The sequence below is a fragment of the Myripristis murdjan genome, chromosome 14 (genome assembly GCF_902150065.1).
Source record: "Myripristis murdjan chromosome 14, fMyrMur1.1, whole genome shotgun sequence".
Taxonomy (NCBI): Eukaryota; Metazoa; Chordata; class Actinopteri; order Holocentriformes; family Holocentridae; genus Myripristis; species Myripristis murdjan.
The window spans coordinates 13,123,514-13,145,254 of record NC_043993.1 but is presented as its reverse complement, the minus strand read 5'-3'; the positions used below and the strand labels follow the sequence as shown (position 1 = coordinate 13,145,254).

The following is a 21,741-nucleotide window of genomic DNA, read 5'->3' as shown; positions in this document are numbered from 1 at the left end:
ATTGAACACCCATTATTTCCTGACCCAAGACATCAGACTGAACACTTAATGAATGATGGACACAATGCCCGTGTACTGTTTTCAGTAGGATTCCCATCTTGAGAACCATGTCAACATTGTGCCACAGTTGTCGAATCAGCCAGCTCTGATCCACATGCCTGGGTAGTTGAGGTGACTGCCTTTGGGAAAAAGATGTTGTGGTAAAATGGAAACATGTTTTGTATTTTTGGGTGAACTGTCCCTGTAATGACAGGTAAATAATGCATCTGAAGTGATTTAAAAGAGGATAATGAGGGAGATAGCCTGACTTCTAATACAAGTTGCTCCAAGGCCCAGGAGTCCTAATGAACAGGCTCAAATTACCTTCAGTTTGAAGCCTAGACCTTAGGTGTAGGGGAGCAGTGCACACTGAGATTAGTGAAGTGCTGATTCCAGAAAAATGTAAACATACATTATAAACTAAAAAATTGGCACTCAGTAGAGTACACATCCCTACACTATCCATAAACAATTTCCAGGCCACACAGTTGTCCAAATGAAAGTTTTCTTACTTTCCATGCTCTTAAGTTAGGGTAATGGTTTTATCTAATAAATTCAAATGTTAAACATTTATGTGTGTGAGTGATTTAGGGAGTATTTGTTGTTGAAGTTATGCATCTCTTCATGATAGGCCACACTAACCACCACACTCCCTTTTGCCACTTGGTGTGAAAGGTTAATCAGCTCTTTCTTGGCTCATGAGTAAGCATTCCACAATGCTTTGTACAAATTCATTCATAATTTTTGGGGAAATCTGTCTCACCAACAAACAGGCACATAAACAGATGGAATGGGGTGAGAATATAACACACATCAAACTCCATTGTTGGAAGTAACAAGTGACAAAATGACTTGCACACACCAGTCTGATGCAAAGTTTATTGTTTTTATTGTTACAATGCCACATTTTTGAACTTCATCAGGGCATGCAAATGGATTAAAAGCAGAGGTCTGACATCGTCAGCAGGTGTGAATGATAAAGAGGTGGAGGAGTTGCTATTCACAACCACAAAAATCACAAACTAGCAATCAAACAATGAACTGTGGCATTACTGGCACTCCTCTTAACAACGTTTCAGGACCAGGACCTGGTTTTATTTATACTGATTTATTTATTTTTATTCTATTTATTGATGCTTATCTATCTATCTATCTATCTATCTATCTATCTATCTATCTATCTATCTATCTATCTATAACTAGAGGTGCTTATGCATGTTGATGTCACCGTGTTGGCTGGGAGATTTGTGATGTAACTGCAAAGCCTCCATGATATGAAAAGCAGACTTAGGTAAAAGACTTGGTTTTCATATGTCAGACCTTCACCACACAAAAAGCCATAGCCATATATTAATAAAAGTAAAAACTCTTGAAATTAATCAAATAAGAGGAAATTCTACAAGATATTATAAGTGACATAACTTCATAAAATATGACTTTTACATGAGCTGAATGCGACTTGTTCTCAAACTGAATGACACTGTCAGTTTGTGGATGACCAATCCTAAGCAATAATACACAAAAAAAATTAGAGTATGATTTTATTTTACGACTATTTATTTAGACTAGTACCTTAGGAGGAGTTAGGCGAGTCGTAACAATACAAAATTAGATCTGCCCTGTCAAAACCTATAAACAATTTCTATAGAATAATTGAAGGCACCACTTCACCTTAAATCCATCACACAAGTTCGGCTCCACACAGTTTAAAAAAAAACAAAAAAAAAAACACTTAAGTATAGATGTATTATGTCCCCTTACAACGCAAACCCACACAGTGGAGGCAGGTCCTGTATTTCACTTGGTCACCGTGGCAACTAGGGCAGGTTTGAGAGGAGTAATGTCCCTCCTTCGTTGGACCCAGTGTTTCAGTATCTGCTTGATCTCCTTGGTTCTCAGACAGTAAATGAAGGGGTTGATGAGCGGGGGTAAAAGACTGTAGAACAGAGTGGTGGCTATACGCTTGTCAGGGGTCATTTTCAGGTTAGGAAAATACGGTGTAGAATAGACAAAGAAACGTGGAATATAGTAGATAGAAATGATGCATCCTTGAGTGGCACAGGTGGAGAAGGTCTTCGCTCTGCCCTGGGGAGAATAGTAGCTTAGAGTTAGAAGGAACACAAATATGAACAACTCACCATATGAAAATATTCACTTTCCATCTTTACACAGCTTTGCTCTGATGTCTTTGAAGAGTTAGTGAACTGAGGGATGAAAGCTTTTTTGTGTATATTGACAAAACATCCAGGCATCTTGGTGATAACTATAACTTATAGTATGCCGGCTTAATATATCTGTAACATGAATTTGTAATATAAATAGCAAAGATACCTCATTTCAAACACAGACAAAGGACATGAGGACAGTCTACATTAAAAATACACAAACGTCAGAGGGGAAAGAGAGGTGAACCTGACCTGTCGACTGGCCATGCGCAACACCATGATGATGATGCAGATGTAAGAGAAGATGATGAAAGATAAAGGGACATAGAGAACAAACATTGCCCCAGCGAAGGCTTCACTGAACTGTCGGGTGGTGTCCCCACAGACTAGGGATGTGAGAGACATGGTGTCACAGAAGGCATGCACAATTTTATTAGGTCCACAAAATGGCATCATGGTAAAGTTGACAGTGCTAATGCCAGCAAAGATGTGAGCCACCACCCAGCAGAAGAGTGTGAGGCCTGTCATGGTCCGGTTTGTCATCCACACTGGGTATCTGAGGAGGAGAAGTGGCAGAGAGAGAGAGCGAGAGAGAGAGAGAGAAAGAGGTATAACCATGGAGACTAGAACAGAGTGGAGAAAAGGGGGAGGAAAATGGCTCATTTCATTGCAGGGCTTAGTGCTAGAACTGCCATAAATGTTGTAAAATGTATAATAAATGACTATGAATCTTTATGAAATGCCACCTGAGAGGGAAACAGATAGCCAGATAACGGTCCAAGGCCATGGTCATTAAAATAAGGGAACTCAAGGAGCCAAAATAGTGGATCATTTGCTCTTGGAATAGGCAGGTGTGGAAGCCAAGAGCCCCATCATTCCACCAGTAACGAGCAATTAGTTTAGGCAGGGCCACTGTGGCAAAACCTGAGAGAGGGAGAGAGAGAAAGAGAGAGGGAGAGAGAGGGAGAGAGAGAGAGAGAAAGAGTTTTTAATGTCTATAATGTCTATTACTAATTTAAGTTAATTGAAGAACAAAAGTCATAAAGTCTAATCATAAAGTTTATTGCTGGAAGGGTTCACCAAGAATGTCAGTCCATGTTCAAACCAATATTTGGTTCATTCTGACCCACCTGATCTACTTTCCTTCAATTTCTCTCACAAACTAGATGGGATACAATTGAATAAACATTTTCTTGTCCATCTCTAATGCCTGTTAAATTGTAGACACTTGAACGGACTATTATCAGGTCTTGAAAGGTCACCATGGCAGTTGCCGCCAAAATAGTGAATCATTTCCAGGCAGGTGTGGCAGCTAAGAGCCTCATCATTCCACCCGTAGCCAGCAATTATTTTAGGCAGGATAACTGTGGCCATGCCTCCGAGAGAGAGAGTGAAAACAAGAACAAGGCAAAGGAGACTGCTGAACCAGCATTCCTGCCACTGACAGCAATATCATGCTCAAAGCCACTTAGGTTAATTGTTTTGCCCTTTCTATTATTAAATTGTTCACTTGAATCCAATGATGTCTGTCAAACTGCTTCATATGACGAATGATGACCAACTGTGACTGTAAGTTGAATGAATGTAATGCTGCACCGAAAATTTAACATTGAGGGTAGAAGCAGTATCTTCTGGACAACCCTTACCGATGTCTGCAAGGGCCAGGCTGACCATGATGATGTACATGGGCTTCTGGAGGCTGCACTCCAGAGCAAACACCACCACCAGCAGGAAGTTGCCCACAACTGTCGTCAAGTAGAGGAAGAAGAAGAACCAGGCCACCAGGTGAAAATACTCAGGCTGCAGACTGGGGAAGCCCACGATAACAAACTCTGACACACGGGTGTAGTTCTCATCCACCTGAAACATTCTGAAATCAAAGTTCACAGAGGAAAGTACAACTTAACTGCATTCAGTATAGTACATTATTGAATGAAATTCTGCCTGTGAATGTGTTAACATGAGGAGTTATTGAGACTCACTTTGGTACTTACCTCACACCCTGGATTGTATGACAACAGAGGGCAGGAGCTCAACACCTCATTTTATAAAGAGAAACAGGCAGGTGGTGCAGAGTACTTTGATACAACTTTGTCCCAGAGGAGGCACTGGCAGTGAAATGCTCCTTGGTTGTCCAAGTGAAGCTCAACTTAATTAACGCCTGATCATATTTAACAAACAACTTAAGTATGGGAAAATATTAATAGATATGAGTAGAAATTAGAAAATCAATTCTTATCTCTGCCATCTTTAGAATGGAAAACACTCACTGTTCATATTGGTCCCAAAAAGATGAAAACGGACTGGCCATCCATATATGACAGATTTACTTCTTGTTGATTAGGCCAACAAAGGTAAGGATTCAATCTCTACTCTTTTTCATTAAAGCCACATGGCAACTATAATCTCTGTTTATAATCTCTCTAACCTCTGTTTTGTTGTTGGTTACTTTGTAGCATCTACGACCACCAATGTTTGAAAAAAGAAGCAGCGTTCCTGTTTGGAGAAATCCCTTGTCATGTTGTCATGTAAATGAAGTTTTTTTTTTTTTTTTTTTTTTTTCTTGTACTGTAGAGAATAGCCATGAACTATTGTTTATATGTGACACACTGTTTGCCAGCTGCAGCTCAGGGGGTTTCAGGTACCTCTGTGGTCTTTCAAACCTTGGCGAACTTGGCGAAAAAAAAAAAAAAAAAAAAAAAAAAAAAAAACTCGACTGTGACATCCAGGAAGAAGAACGGCTATTCTATTATAGTGTGATTTCATCTCAGTTTGACTACTGTGATAACTTATCAACCTGTTTCAAATGTCAGACCATAGCAAATTTTTATTGTGTGTAATTTTGCTGCCAGGTTGATGAAGACTTCACTTGGAGAATAACTTTTTGCTGGTTTTACCTTCTTTACACTGTTTGGCAGTTTGTTTTTGAATGGATGCCAAGATTTTCCTAAGCTACAGTAACTGTTGAAGATGTGGACAAACAACCTGCGATCCACAGCGAAACATGACAATGACCATTTCATATATAGAATTAGAAATATTATCTAGTGGATGGTAAAGACACTGTAGAGCCCAAATGTGACCTACCAGTTAAATAAAGCACATTGCACACAAAGAGAGCGCAACTTCTTAGGGACAGTATGGAGGTCTATATCCAGGTGACTTCAGTTTGGGAACATAACAGCAAAAAATAAGAGGTGAGAAGAGGTGAAAGAGGTGAAAAGCAGGGGCTAACCAGTGGACAGAAGAATACTGATGTGCCATTTTCCCAGACTGCACACAACTGCATGCTACTCTCCTGTGGGAAAGCCCATCCACTTCCCTCCTGGCCTTGGTTTAGAAGAGTTTTACAGACTCATCTATAGCTTTCCAGTGTGGCACCAACACAATCAAGTTGGCCAGAGAGGGAAGCCATGGAGAAGTATTTCCAAGAATTCTTGGCAGCTGGTATGATTTGTCCCTCTTGTCTGCTGTTGGGGCCACTGTCTTCTTTGTTGGTGAGAAGGACAAGATGCTTCACCTATGTATCAACTACCAGGGACTGAGTAACATCGCTGTAAAGAACCACTACCCTCTTCCTCTCATCAAATCAGCTTTTAAACCATTACATGCAGCCTTGGTGTTCACTAAGCTCGACCTCTGAAATGCCTACCACCTGGTTCATATCAGCAAGAGAAAACAGAAAGGGAAAACATCCCTCATTATGGCCCTGGGGCATTTTGAGTGCCTGGCCATGCCCTTCAGCCTTGCTAATGCTCCCAGTGCCTCATTAATGATGCTCCAGTGATTTTCCGAGTCAGTCCAGGAACATATCTGCCACATTGTAAAGGTCCTCCAGAGGTTACTTTTAGAATAAATTGTTTGTGAAGGTTGACAGGTGTGATTTCTGGCTATATCATCCCTGGGGGTCAGATCCAGATGGCCCCACCAAGGTGAAAGCAGTGGCAGAAAGTGCTTCCTGGGCTTTGCCAATTTATATCACTGCTTCATATGAAATTCTCTCATCTCTCAGAAATAACCTCACATCCATTTCCATGCATTTCACCTGGACAGGTGAAGAAGAATGTGCCTCCTTGATCTTACACGCGGCTTCTCATCCCATCTCATCCTGGTTCAGCCCAGCCTGTCTTGTCAATTCATTGTGGAGGTGGATGCGTACAACACTGGGTGTAGTAGCAGTCGTTCTTGATGCTCACTAGTGAAAAACTCCTGTACCTTCTTCTTTTGCCAGCTAACTTCCTCTGAAAGGAATTATGACATTGGCAACAAGCAGCCCCTACCTGTTAAATTGACATTGGAGAAATGGTGAAAGCACTGGTTGGAGATTGTTGAATAACCTTTACTTGTATGGGCCAATTATAAAAAAGTGTTCTACATTCACTCGGCCAGGCAGCTTAACTTTCAAGGCGATAGGAGGGCCTATTATTCAGTCAGTATTATTCTGACAGTTTCATCCAAAGGGTGCTATACAGGTTCCTGAGCACATCCTTTCTATGTCTTTTACTGTAGTTTTTGTCACCTGGGATATTTGAGTCTATTCTCAGACACCAACCTGACCCTGAAGTTGGGCTGATCAATTGTCTTTTTGTTCACACTCCTCCAGACATGACATCCCCAGGTGTCAGCTAAACCCTCACCTTCCTCTGTCAGTGGTTTTAGTTTCCCTCCATAGAAAAGCCCTCTCACTCCTTTTTCTTTGTTCTCTTTGTTTGTGTCCGGAATAAGCATCCAAAATGAGAGTACATGACATTTTTAAAAATGATAATATCACAGAAAAGAATTCTCTGTCCTCCTGTAGTGATGTGTTTAATGACCTCACAGACCACCGCTGTCTACAATGCTGCCTCCACTTTTGCCTCTTCGTAGCAGGTACATAATTATGACCTCTTGCACCTTCTTGCTGTAAGAAACTTTTGACTCTGAGCTGCCCTCTAGTGGACTTATTGCTTAACATCCATGCCAACACAGAGAATGCATGAAAGTATGTGGGCAGTGACGGTTACATCGTTTGAAATGGACCTAATCCCCCTAGGTCTACCTTACCTTTTTTGAAATTCATTCCCCGTGGTTACATCTCTCTCTTGACTTTGACGCAGGACGCCCCACTTTGATGGAAATGCAGTGATTTTGACTGTTGAAGGCAGGTTCTTTAAGGCAGCCCACTTCATAGACTTGCAAAAACACTGGCCTCAGCTCAGGAGACTGTGAATGATATGATATAACATATCACCCACATCACTGTGTTGCCACAAGACATAATTTCTGCTCAAGGTCTGGGGGCCTCAGTGTATCTTCATGGTTCCATCCACAAACTAGCGGTCAAGGTGAATGAGTTAACCAGGAGTTGGAAACCATCCTATGCTGCTTTGGGTTCAAGCCTTGGTCATGGACCTGCCAGCTCCACTGGGGGTGCAGTGCCTACAACTCTCTTCCAACCTCAGCCACTAAAATGTCCCCATTCAAATGCTCTCTCGGTTATCAACTCTCACTTTTATCTGGTCTCAAGGAGACCGTTTAATGTAATCTGAATGCAGTTTAGGTTAATTTGGAATGAATACTTCATCGATCAAAATATTTCACCTTTTCATTTTTATTTTTTTATGTGTATTTTTTATTTTTAAATGTCTACTGAACATGCTTTCAAATTATGGTTTGTTGTAAAGATCACTAACAATTCATGTGGGGAAAAAAATAAGGGGGGGCTTGAATACTTTGTGAAAGCACTGAAAATACATAACTTTAGTTTTGTTAATAGATACAATAGATTATGTTAAGACCCAGACATGGAAGTAATATAGAGGAACACAGCAAAAGTATCTTTGCAAAAAAAATGAGGATGTAGTTTATTTTTAAAAAAAACAAAAACAAAGGAAAGGGGAAAGGGTGGTTAGGTGGGAAACGTCACTCCTTCAGTAACTATTATCAGAGAAAAGAGAGAGTTTGATGGAAGTGCTTATAACACAGAAGTTGAATGGAGAGGAGTTTTTTCCCATTCAAATTAAATACAGCAAATCACAACTGACTTACAGGGCCTCGAGATCAACATTACGCCTTGTTTAGATGTATATTTTCAAAATATTCTGAGCCTTTATGAGCTTGTAATAAAAATGATGTAATAATTTATATTTTCAAAATTGCTTTTTTTAAAAAATGGTAAAATTATGTGAACTAAACGAAGACATTTTATTTAGACTATCTTACTGCAACTATAAGGACTACTATTACAACTGCCCCATCAAAACCGAGTGAATAAACAAATTTCTACAGGATAATTTAAGGCACCAGTTCACTTTTTCTCAGTAACCCAAGTTTGACTCAGCGCTGATTTTGAAAAAAAACACTGCAGTATATGTGTATCATTGCTTCATACAACCCTAACCCACACAGTAGAGGAAGATAATATATATCACTCAGTCACCGTGGCAACTAGGACAGGTTTGAGAGGAGTAATGTCCCTCCTTCGCTGGACCCAGAATTTCAGTATCTGCTTGATCTCCTTGGTTCTCAGACAGTAAATGAAGGGTTGATGAGTGGGGGGAAAAGACTGTAGAACAGAGTGGTGGCTATACGCTTGTCAGGGGTCATTTCAGGTTAGGAAAATACAGTGTAGAATAGATGACGAAATGTGGAATGTAGTAAATAGAAATGATGCATCCTTGAGTGGCACAGGTGGAGAAGGTCTTCGCCCAGCCCTGGGGAGAAGGGGTCGTGACACACTTACAAACAACTTTCAGTAATGGTAAAATACTACAAAACTATAATACTTTCACATCATGTATTCACACTGAAACATATCCACACAGAATATTTAAAAAGTTTCCAAAAAGCTGAATCCACATTTGTGGGGATATTTATCTTTGCAAATGTAGAAGCAACCTGTGGTGTCCCCGCAGACTAGGGGCATCAGGGACCCCGTGACACAGAAGCCATGATCCAGCTGGGTCCACACAACGACATCGTGATGAAGTTGATGGTGCCAACGCCAGGGAAGATCTGGGCTGATACTCAGGTGAAGAGCACCATGCCTGTCATTGTCTGATTTGTCATAAGCACTGGGTATCAGGGGGAGGGAAAAGAAAAAGATAGGGAGAAACAGAGGAGGACAAAGACAGACATGGACCAAGTAGAGGAGGGGAGAGGCAGATGAATGAAGATGTGAGGCACAGAGAGAGAGGAAGGGGGAGGCAAAAAGAGTTGTTGGAAAATGAAAGTACAGTTGTCATGTTAGAAAAAATTGAAAAGTAAATCAACCAATATAAACAAGTATAAAACACACTTTAGTAATCCAAAACAGCATAGCATTTTTACAGCTATTTACAGCTAAGATCAGCAGCAGTTGCATTTTTTTTGCAACTGCTGCTGATCTTTCTGATAAGAAAACGATAACTTTTCATCCTTGAAAAAAATTTCCTTATAAATTGATGCAATGGAAAGGAATAATATGCAGTAGAATTTAGCTGCAATGAAAGGGGCCCAGCATCCATGCAGCACACAGGACAAAGCAAGTCCATTCTGCCAAGAAGGTCATTGTGGCGGCCTCTGAAGACACTCAGACGATTTTTTTTTGTTCACGTTCTCTTCTACAGCGCACGTGGAATGAAGTGACATTCCTTTACAATGTTGTGGCAACTTTAGTGTCAACTTCCACAGTTTCAGGCTTGGCTTCTATTTCATTATCACTAAAGTCCACTGACAACTTCAAACATGAAAGGTCCTTAGCCCCCTAAATGCTGTAAATTGAAGATAGAAATCGGCCAGCCAACTAATAAAATCGCTACTAACTTCTTCTTTTAAATCATGAAAAATCAGTGTCAGGCCATGGAGGAAATGGTTCACTCATACAAGGCCGAGCTCAAAAAGGTTTTTCACTCAGGTAAAAACAGATGAGATTCTATCCAACAGATAGAGAGAACAACAGTGACTGTTGTACGACAGGCAGAGAAACAATGCTTGAGAGCCCGAGTACATAAATACCCGTTAGTCAGACAGTTTTCAATTTCTCCAACACTACGAGATCTCTCAAAAGGAACATTAGTCACTATGGCCCTCTGCAAGCCTTGACTATCTGCTGGTTTGCCATCACACATGAGTGCTGGCCAAATTATTCAACATAAAACAAAACACAGCATGCAACAAATACATTATAAGAGGAAAGAGCAAGTTAGGAATGAGAGAACATTTAACTAAAAATGGAAACAAGTAGTGTCTTTGCATAACAGCTTTAAAATCATCCGATGTATCTCACTGTTGTGCTCATAGACAGATCACCCAGTTTGAGAGAGGGACTTGAGAAACAAAGAGAAAGTAGCAATGAGGGAGTTTCTGGTGGAGTACTGGTAATTAAATATTATTTGGGGTATTTTGGACCCCAGGAAGACTAGCTCGTCCTACTTTTGTGACAGCTAATGGGGATCCTTTTAACAATAAACAATAAAAGTTCAAGCAAATGTTTTACAAACTGAGAAAGTCATTCTCCATTTTAATGCCTATTGAGTGAATAACGGCTGGATACTGGTGTCATTTAACTGATTTGATATTTGCAGTAGAGTTTCACTAATGAGAAAGAAATATATGTCAATAAATACTGATTGCACTCAGCTGTAGTATGTAGCTTGACGGCATGGGATTGACGGCATGTAATAATGATCAAACTTGAGAGTACGTTCTTGATGCCAGCATTTGAAATTATATGAACACGTGAGTGAAAGAGAACTCAATGAACAGTGTAACTGTCTACGAGACAGGTTTAATTAGGATGTTTATTTTATATGTTTTTTTGTTGCATATTCATGGTTGTGTGAATTCATTAAATCATTAAAAATGATTAAAAAACAATAAATAAGAAGCTAAAGGTGGTGACGTTGGTTAAAAAGGTATCTGTGTATCTATAGTGTACAATAGTAAAAGAATGAGTGGAAAAATCAGGTGTTTTTTGGGCAAGATTATTTTCATCGGGTCATGGCTGTTGCATTGTGGGTAAGATGCAACATGGATGCCAAGGACAGAGACCTCCAGAGTGATTTTATTCTACACGTGGTCTAAGATGGCACATTCGGTAACTGTTTTTCATTTGTTTACATTTGTGCATTATTTAGTTAATGTAAAGGTATATGGACAATGTGATATGGGTTAAGAAGTCATATTTTATTTCATCACATTTTTTGTTGTGTTAACATCAGATACAAGCTTGGCAGGTGTATATTTAAAACCTTTGTCTCTTATTTCTTGTAGTTTTCACAGTGTTGGCTGAAGAGAGAGAGAGAGGGAGAGAGAGAGAGAGAGAGAGAGAGAGAGAGAGAGAGAGACAAAAAATAGAACTTCAAAAAACATCTATATGATGTGTGGCCAGTGGAGCTACAAACAGCATCACTTAACTAAGTAAATCTAAACAGTATATGATTACACATTGGGTACACTTCGCCTTAGAAATACATTTAAAACCCTCATGCCATACCACCTGAGAGGGAAACAGATCGCCAGATAGTGGTCAATGGCCATGGCCATTAAGATAAGGGAGTTTAAAGTGCGAAAATAGTGGATCATTTTCTCTTGGAACAGGCAGGTGTGGAAGCCAAGAGCCCATCATTCCACCAGAGGTGGGCAATTATTTTAAGCAGAATCACTGTGGCAAAACCTATGAAGGAGAGAGACATACTAAGGAAAAGAGCAAGTGTCATGGAGCAGGGAGACTGCCATGAATGATTTTTTTCCCCGTCATTACTTAAAGCGGAAAAACCAAAAAAAAAACAAAAAACAAAAACATAATTTCATCCTCCAGTACAATACAGACTTGTAAAGACAGGAATAAAATTAGTGTAAACGTCATATTAGAATGACAAGAACCCCCATTCACCTTCCCAAAGGCAGACAGTATTAAAAGGTAATATGCCACTTTACAAATGACAGCTGGATTCTCCTCTTCGTCTGAGAGGGCCAGGCTGACCATGGTGATATGCATGGACTTCTGAAGACTGCGCTCCAGAGCAAACACCAGCACCAGCAGGAAGTTTCCCACCAGTGTGGTCACATACAGGAAGAAGAAGAGCCAGGCCACCAAGTGAAAATACTCGGGCTGCAGACTGGGGAAGCCCACAGCAACAAACTCTGACACACACATGTAATTTTCATCCACCTGAAACATTCTGAAATCAGAGTTTGGCAGATGAGAGAAGGTGGTGCGTCTGTGTGTGTGTACATTTTGAAACATCAGAATTAAGAGATAGTCTGTGTGGCTTCTTACCCCCCGACATGCAGTACCATAGAGAAATGAATGTCAGCTTAACAGTCAGCAGGTCTTTTTGACTGACAGAATGGCTAATTGGCCAAGATGATGCTTGTTGACGCCACATTGTCACAAGTGAATGTCTTTCACAAACAACGGCATCCAGTCAACAGAGGGCACTCGAGGGCCACAATACCTACACTACAGACAGCAGACCCTGGCTGCAGGTGAGCGCTTGGCTATAGAGGTTACAGAAGTGCTCTATAAGGTTATAGAGAAATGACAGAGGCTCTCTAACAAAAGGAGGACATTTGCCACTCTATATGGTGTTAACACAGGATCATGATGAGATGGGATGGGATACATAGCTAAAATGCTCATTCATGCAATTTACAAGCACCAATATTTTTTGAACACTTTTGGAACTCAGTCCTAAATTCTTTGAACTACTCTAGCTTGCATGGCCTCTTATCTGACGATATTGATAGTTTTTTAATGCATCTCCTATAGTGTAATAATAGCAGTCAAATGCTAATTGGCCCGGTGCTCTCAAACATGGAAGTCTCAAACACTCTCAAGTATCAAATAGTTGTTTTCACTACTGCTCAAAAACTATGACATTCTCTTTGCTCAGAATTGATACAAATAGATCTTCCACCAGTGCTTTAACTTAGGGCAAGATGCTCTTCCAAGTGCTGAAAAAATAGGATGTTCTACTACATCCGGTCAGATTTCGCATTATGCATGTCAGCATGCTTCTCTGGCCATTCTGACCCACAATCCTTTGCACAGCGGGAGTTACGTCGCACTGACTGAGCTGCGTGTACAACCCATGCCCACATATAAACACGGAAGACAACACGACACACATATCGCACTCACCTCGGTCATTGACAGCAGACATGCATGACAAGCATGTGCACGTCTCTGGCGAGCTCGGCGAGAGGCGATTTGCTGCATCTCTGAAGTATGAAATAGCACCAGCATTTTGATAACAAAATTCAAATGTGGCGCTACGGACAGCGGCGGAAGTGAGCAAGAGGGTTGGAGTTCAGGGATGACATATGTAGTGTGTCCCAATAGTATGCATACGCATGCATACTGCATACTACACTACATACTTTGTAAGGGCAGCTGCAGCACATACCAAAAGTAAAAAGTAGAAGTATGTGATTTGTAACGCAGCCACAGTTTCTTCGATGACAGAACAATAGTCAATATTTAGTATGGTCAGACAGTAGGCCTACCAAACTTTCACTGTTGAGGACTGGAAGAAAGTATTGTTACAGGCAAATCAAAGTGGGGAGTTTAAGTAAGCAGAAGCACACGAAATCTTCAGTCAAATAACGTCAAATAAGGTCAAATATTTATGTGCCAAGATGTTTTGCTTATTCTGGACTTAAAATGTAAATCTAGTTTCCCCAGATTTTTGAGATCTGTTTGATTCTTGGGGGGAATGAAAATGAAAGAAATGAACTGGGGGAAATTTTAATTATTTTAGATGTCACAACTGCAAAATGCAGACCCAGGAAAGTGAAGTAATGTGCCATGGTTGGAATTATTATACCAGCTATTAAAAGTAATACAAATTGAAATGATCTCTTTAGTTTGGAGAATGTGTTGGGTTTAATTCCTCTTCAAATATTAGAGGAAATAGACATTCGATAATAGTTTTGCCAAAAACAGATTATGTAGGTGCATGCCCCTCAGCCCCACAGAGGGGTGTTGACCTCAACCCCTGGACTTGTTCTTCCATGTAAGGTCAGTTGTAATCAGTTCAGAAATGTGCATTTTTTCCCTATTTGTTGGGTAAAGAACGACTGATTTGCCATTAGTACACATAAGAATTATGGGTAATTCTGTTTCAGTTGAGATTAGGAATAAATTATGCAGTTGTAAACACCAGCTTAAGTCTTAATGACACACTTTAGTAGAGCTCTCCAATGTGTTGAATATAGAACAAAAAAAATAGTGTAGTTATATGTTTGTGTGTGTGTGTGTGTGTGTGTGTGTGTGTGTGCACACTCATGTAAGCATAAACATGCTTTTTTGTGTGCCATGAAAACAACACTGGGACTGAATGTGCACTCACTTGTGGAAGTGAGTCAGCGGAAGTTGTCCCTGAGGAACAATTAGTCAGGTTGACTGTAACAGGTTCAAGACAGCTGTCCTATGGGGGAGACAGCCTGGAAGAGAAAACTAGAGAGAAAAACAACCTGTCAGTGGGCTGACAGGCCTGGTGTATGGAGGGGTTAACTTGTGTTAACTAATTAGAATAATTAAGAGTTGCCTCCTACAGTCAAAAGATATCAAAATTTCTTATAACTTCAACTGTTGATGACATTGTCTTTTTACCAAGTAAGCTGATGTGTTTAGCTGCCCTCGTTCATTACAATGACATGATGGGGAAAATTACTGCCAGTATTATTCCCTGTTTCTGTAGGCTACTGGTTTTTGGCCTATCTTGTATATTGTTTGGGTTTCTTTTCATACAATGTATGTTTCCTGCACTCTGAATGCCAAAGGGCCTACCTGTTACTGTGGGTCTTCAGGTTAACCCTTTGGGTAGTGACTGGAAGAATGAGATTGTGGTTTCAAGCTGCAGCTGTCCTCTTTGACAGGTTGCAGGCCTCATCCTTCATGATAGGGTGAACACACTTGAAATAGGATATAGGATAGGTATAGGATAGGTATAGGATAGTGTGTGCTATTGCCATGGTACCGAGCTAGCTTCTGTATAAATTGACTTCAGGCCAGTGCTGTTGTCAAGTCACTAGAAATCATGTCTGAGTTGAGGCACAAGTCCTCATTTCTCAAGTTGACTCCAAGTCAAATGTCCGAGCCTGAATCACCAATTTTGAGACCAAGTCCAGTCCACATTACCAGTACATGATCCCATGTCACCTGTCTGAGTCTGAGTCATCAGTCCTCAAGTTCAAGTTGAGTCCCAAATCATGAAAAAAGGATCCTAGTCTAGTACTACAAGTCTGCTCCAGGCAAGTTGCAACTCACTGAGGTGCAGTTTAACTACATTTGTCAGTAGCGTGGTCGTAACGTCGCTATTTTCTAAATCAAATAGCTTTTAAGTAGTGAAACTATTTTACTGATCAAATAGAGCAGTAGTGTCCGCAGAAGCTACATTTTCCCAGGCATTTCTCAACCTTAAACGCAACGGAGCTTTTGCTGCGGTTTGACATCTGACATAGATCAGGAGCAGTGGCTGACGTCAGCGCCGCTCACGGACCTGTACGTGTAGCCGACAGCCGCTCTTCTGTTTAACGTCGCGTACCTGTCCTACCTGTCTGCTGCAGCAGGACACAGGCATGTGTGTCGCGTGAACAAGCAGCTGCTGTAAGAAAAATCTGGCCTCTGTATCCACTGATAAGGAAAAAACTTTGGAACACCAGAAACTACATGCAAACACAGGTGTGCACACATACACACTAACATATATGCACACTTCCCCCACATTAGTATATACGCACTACCTGCTTTTTGTTATTATGTGAAGCATGTTGTTTGTTTTTGTTGCCATGTTTTATAGCAGTAAAAGCAGAGAGCAGTTTCATCAACTATTGAACTGAACATTGTTTGCCAGACTTTCTGTTTGACTGACAGTTTTATTGATCACTAGGATAGCGATGACTTGGAATGAAGTTGGTTCGATGTTAAAAAAAAAAAAAAAAAAAAAAAGTAGCTTTGATGTAGTTAAGCTACATTTTGTCACTGTACTGTAGCTTAGCTTTCTACATTATTTGAAGGGTAGCTTCAGTGTAGTGAAGCTTCATTTAATGCAGAGTATCTGGTAGCTTAGCTCACCACATTTTCCAAGTAGCTTGCCCAACACTACTGAGGTGACAGGTTTTGTAGTATCTAAGGACTTCACTCTATCTAAGGACCCTTGACCTGATGGAGAAGCCACTGCTTCTCTGTCAGGTGAACTGAGCCTGATTTGGACAGCTGATAAGGATGACCAAAGGAGGTCTTGGGCAGACCTAGAACATGCTGGAGGATTATATCTCTCGCCTGTCCTGGGAGTGCCTTGGGATCCTCCAAGAAGTGGTGTTGGAGGTTTGCTGGGGAAAAAGAGGCCTGGGCTTCACCTTAGCCCTGCTGCCACCACGTCCCTAAAGGACAAATGGCTTGAAAATGCATGGCTGGATGACATAATGAAGGTGCATTTAGTGTCCCCTAGTGTTCAGGAGTTTCTTTCTGGCATAGTGTAAGTTCAGATTTTTTTCCAATTTATTATTATTATTTTTTTTATGACTATGATCATTTTTGGCTGTGCTTATAAATGTGTATGTTAATGGTTAATGCCAAGGTTGCCTTATTATACTACATTTTATGCATGTAGTTATGAAATCATGAGAATAATTTGTTACTATAACAATGGCAATGATGGGCTACAAAACTAAGAATTTGGGATATTTTTAACATTTTGATCTAAACCACACCCACTTCCTTTTTAAGCTCTTGCCCAGATTTATCCAAATGCAACAGAAATAATTTGGATGGGGAACAAATACAAATACACGCAGGCACAAAAAGTAGCATCCCAGAACCCCCTCACTGTCATCATGTCATGTACCCTACCTACACAACAGAAGACGAAATTATACCAATCTGCAGTCTTTTCACTGTATTCTTCATGCTTAAGGAATATGAGGCTCGCTGCTGTTCTCTTAGTGGTGACAGAGCAAAAAGTCTATTACAGGGTAAGACAGATGGACCAGTGTTCAAACCCCTCTAGAGTCCTGTTTGCCATTTTGCCTGCAGAATGTAGAATGCTAAAATGAATTAAACCCCGCAGAACTGGGACCGCCAGTGCTCAGCCTCTCATTTTGCCCTTTATTATTTTTTTCTCCTGGAGGCAACAAATCTCTGTGGGAAGATCTGAACAGATGTAACATACCCAGGGAGCTAATGTGACCTTTCATTAATTTGGAGACAGTGTCTTGATAGTAATGGATCCCTAAGGATAACACTGCATGTCTTGTCAAGTTTGGAGAAACCCTCAGATATAAAGCTGGGGATGAACAGAGGCCTCAGGGTCCTGTGGATTCAACTGTCTCTTGTAAGCTTTGATATTGTTTAAGGCTCAGTTATTAATTTTTTAAATTGAAGTAAATCACAAGCCTTTTTGAATTCTGTATTTATTATAAGCCATAATGAATAACTTGGGTATGATGTCACCAGCCTAAGCTACTACAAACAAAGGTGCATGTATGATAAAGACCTGATCAGTTTTGGTTAAGGATTACAAGGCTTTCATATGATATAATTCATGATAGCTTAATGTAGTTAAGTATTACTCTCTTTCAATACATACTTATTTTTAAAACATTCATGGTGTTGCTACAAGTCCTCGTGGGATAGTTGCATTGGTTTCCATTTTCAATATTTCCTTGTCACTGAAAAATAATTGATCATAGCAGAATCTGTTCATTTCAGTCTCATCAAACATAATTACAGTAGTGAAACTTGAGACCAAAGATAAGCCTGTCCTTCTATATCTTAACTTGAGATAAGTGGTAGTCTAGCTCAAAAATCATCATACATCAAGCTATATCAAAATATATAGAAATGCTGGGTTTGTGTGGTGTACGTCAGTATGTACATTTACAAACTCAGTAATGATCAGATACTGAGGCGGAACACTGAAATAAAGTTTCACATCGGTTTTGCCAATTATTCTTCTAATTTTCTAAACTTGAGTGATATAATTTCCCTTCTTAAAGTTTGACCGAAATAAATCCAATGAAACGGAAAATCACACATATTTTATTGTCATGAATCCCAGGTTCATGTTGTGCTATTAAACATCCACCAGGGGATAACATTCAAAACAGTCATTCACAGTACTGCACAGATGTCCATACACCATGTTTGTGTACTCTTTATACAAACACACAAATTCCAAAAAGTCAAGAGGACTAGCTTATGCTCACGCCTAGGCCTATAGTTACATTTCTCACTTTATAATCCTGCATTTCTCTTCTCTCATGAATGCTCATTTATAACATTTCTTGCTGCCAGTGTCAGGGGCAGTCAACTGAGCTCCTCAATCTTAAAATCATCCTGTAGAGTCTAAGAGCCAAAGACTTTATGATGATAAGACTTCACTTATCTGTTGTAATACACACTGATCTTTTCCCAATCACTTGTCTCTCCTGATTGAAATGTTTTGTATATCATCATTCAGAATAATCCTTATTGCATGGGTACTGATTTTACTATATTGTGAATGCTCCATTATGAGGATTAGAATCTAAATAATAGCTTAATAATACTATGTGAATGAATGTATTGAATCATTGCATGCATTTAAAAATTCATTGCTTTGTGGCAGTGTGTCAGAGAAGAACCCAAGTAAACCACAAATGATGTGATTGCCTTACTAATATCACTTACATGATGCAACACTGTTTTTTTTGCAATATCTGTAGCAATCTAGACCTTATTTCTTTAGTCCGTAGAAAGTAGACTGTGGGGTTGATGAGAGAGGGTAAGAGTGTAGAGATAATCAGCAATGCATTCCTCTCAGTCAGGTTTAATTTCACTCCTAATCTGGTCAACAGCACAGAGACCAGCTTTGGAGCATAATAAGCAACCACAGGGATTAAATGGCTTACAACTGTGCTGAACAGCTGATGCCTGTTCTCATTGTTGGGCAGTCTCAGCACAGTGTAGATGAGCTTCATATATGACAGTAAGATACAGGGAAATTGACCCACAAGTAGCCATAAACCCAGGATGATGGCAATAACAAAATAAGGCTCAGGGTTCACACAGGCAGCCCTAATTAAAGAAGGATAGTCACAAAAGACATATTTGATAATTGGCTGGCAGTATGGCAGATTGTCAGCCACAGTAGCCACTTTTGCTATGCAGCCTATGCCTATCAACCAGGACAATATGATCAAAATAAAGATCCGAGGGTTAGTCAGGATACTGGCGTATCTGAGTGGCTGGCTGATGGCAATGGTGCGGTCTAGTGCCATGAGGGACAGAGCCAGACACCCAGTGATGTCCCCCAGGTGATAGATGTACATACGTGAGATGCAGGAGTAGTAGGAAATCCTTCTGTCCTCAACTAGCAGTACTGAGATCATGGTAGTACTGGCACTAGTGGTGAACATGATATCTACCACAGCTAAGTTGCAGATCAGCAGGTACATGGGACGATGCAGCCGCCTGTCTGTGACAATAATGCAAATGTTGGTGCCGCTGCTGAGGAGAACACAAAAGTAACATAGCAAAATGAGGCAGCCCAGAACCTTTTGGTGAGGCAGATGGTCAAATCCTGTGATGGTGAACTCTGCCACGTTCTGCCTGGAAAAATTCTCAAAAGACATCCTCAAGCATCTGGACACAGTGAGAGACTAAACACCTAAATGCACAGTCCCAATATGTTACAGAAAAATGTTGTTACAAATAAAAAACCATCTGCTCTTTAGTGCTGCAATAATCTGCACTGGTGTGGGCGCATCTTGAGCAGGGATGGAGAGATGAATGAAGTACTGTCCCAAAACTATATCTTATAAGATTTACCAAAGGTCATGTGGTTACTATGGTGACATGGGAGGAGTAGACAGAATAGGATATGCTATGTTTTGTGTGATTGTATTTCTTATGTATTTACATAACTTTAATGATAAATACTTCTAGTGTACTTAGTTAGTTAGTTAATTTTAATGACAACAATATAAAATATTTGCGTCCAAACATTAAAATATCAATTTTTGATCATTTCCAAAAGTCAGATACTGTACAATCATGACATTCATAGAGTAATAACAGCAATAAAACAATACAGGCTTAGAACATTAATCCACTTGCTGATGCTCTAACTCTGCCAAGCAGGCGTGTAACATCATTAGAAGTTTCTTATCAGTGTTCATGAAGAGTGACTTCAGTTGGGTAGAGTAATGTCCATATTTTGTCTGGATCTCCTGTGTAAGAGGACACACAAGTATGTGTTCCTCATTCTGTATACCAGTCCCGCAGCAGCACACCCGGTGTTCCGGTGGGGTACGGCTCCATCTCCCCATTTCCACTTGTAACCTATGAGCAGAAAACCTGAATCGGGTGAAGGTTATTCTCAGATGGTCTTCTATATAAGGGGCATTTCTGCAATAGAGTGGGTGGATGGTCATATCTGGGTTGATGGCTTGGTAAGTCTTGTACCTTGTCCCCTCCTGTGCCCGCAGCTTTCTGACCATTTCTCTACGGTCACATTCAATGTGATCTTGTTTTTCTATAATGTTATTTATATGTGAAATCATGTCCTGCCTCTATCAGACAGGTTAGGTTCGGTGTAGTTGTTCTTACCCCTAGTAGAGACTTCACCGCAGTCATGTAGAGAGACTCAACTGGCTTTAGGGGGACATTGAGCCATGATTCACAGCCATACAGAACTGCTGATGAAAAGGCAGCCTCAAAGACCTTTAGTTTCACACTAAACGGGGCAGCATAGTTAGTAGACAGGAAAATGATCAGCTTGTTTAAATGTTTTGTTTTCTCTTTTACATGCAAAGCAAGTGATGTTCTAGCCTTTCCATCAGCAGTGAAAATAGCTCCAAGATATGTGTAACTGTCACAGTGCTTTACAACAAAGGAACCCAGCTGAATAGGCTGCCTGTCTTGATCTGATCCCAGTATAGCCATAAACTTTGTTTTATCTTCATTAACGACCATGCCATACTCATTGCAGTATTCCTGTAAACATCTCAGCTTTTCACTTAACCCGTCTCTTGATGGTGCTAAAAGAACAGTGTCATCCATTAGCATAAGTGCGTGAAGCCATGCCAATGGACCATCCTCACCACATTGTTTTAGTTTTCTAATAAGCATGTCAACAAACAATACAAACAGAAAACAGGATGTTTGGGATCCTTGTCTCAGCCCTATGGAGGCAGTAATTGTGGTAGAGCCCAGGATACTGGTTGTCACCCTGTACATTGACATTAGAGCCAAAACCATAGTAGCTCCACACCCCAAACCCTTAAGGATTTTAAACAGTTTTCCTCTGGGAACTCTATCATAGGCTTTCGAGAAATCTACACAAGCAATGTACATCTTCACTTTATTTCTGACACTGTATTCTATAAGGAGTCTTAGTGTTACAATGTGTTCAGTACAGCCTCTTTTATGTTGGGCTCCTGCTTGTTCCCTGGATGGCTTATACCAGGCCATTAGTCTATTGTTCAACACATAGTCATACAGTTTTGCTGCACTTTTGATCACACTTATTCCCCGGTAATTATCACAGTTCAGAGGGTTACCTTTCTTAAATAGCATGATTAGTCTGGC

At 40.3% G+C, this 21,741-nt stretch overlaps 1 protein-coding gene across 1 annotated transcript; it reads right to left on the bottom strand.

The window, feature by feature from the left end:
• Positions 1 to 1,836: 1,836 nt before the first annotated feature.
• On the bottom strand, positions 1,837 to 19,784 carry LOC115371650 (uncharacterized). The gene is made up of 7 exons (XM_030069115.1): positions 18,841 to 19,784; positions 12,148 to 12,346; positions 4,199 to 4,206; positions 3,851 to 4,074; positions 2,951 to 3,128; positions 2,457 to 2,760; positions 1,837 to 2,124 (listed from the first exon to the last, which is right to left on the bottom strand). Exons 1-7 carry the CDS (start codon positions 19,782 to 19,784, stop codon positions 1,837 to 1,839), a joined length of 2,145 nt encoding a protein of 714 aa, XP_029924975.1.
• Positions 19,785 to 21,741: the final 1,957 nt, after the last annotated feature.

Excerpts from the sequence above, each read along its gene's own strand:
- LOC115371650 (XM_030069115.1), bottom strand. The coding sequence starts at position 19,784 with ATGTCTTTTGAGAATTTTTCCAGGCAGAACGTGGCAGAGTTCACCATC. Across the intron at positions 12,347-18,840 it reads AAAAAACAGTGTTGCATCAT|AATGTTTCAGGTGGATGAAA; the intron begins GTAAGTGATATT and ends CTCTGATTTCAG. Across the intron at positions 3,129-3,850 it reads CCTGGCCCTTGCAGACATCG|GTTTTGCCACAGTGGCCCTG; the intron begins GTAAGGGTTGTC and ends TCCCTCTCTCAG.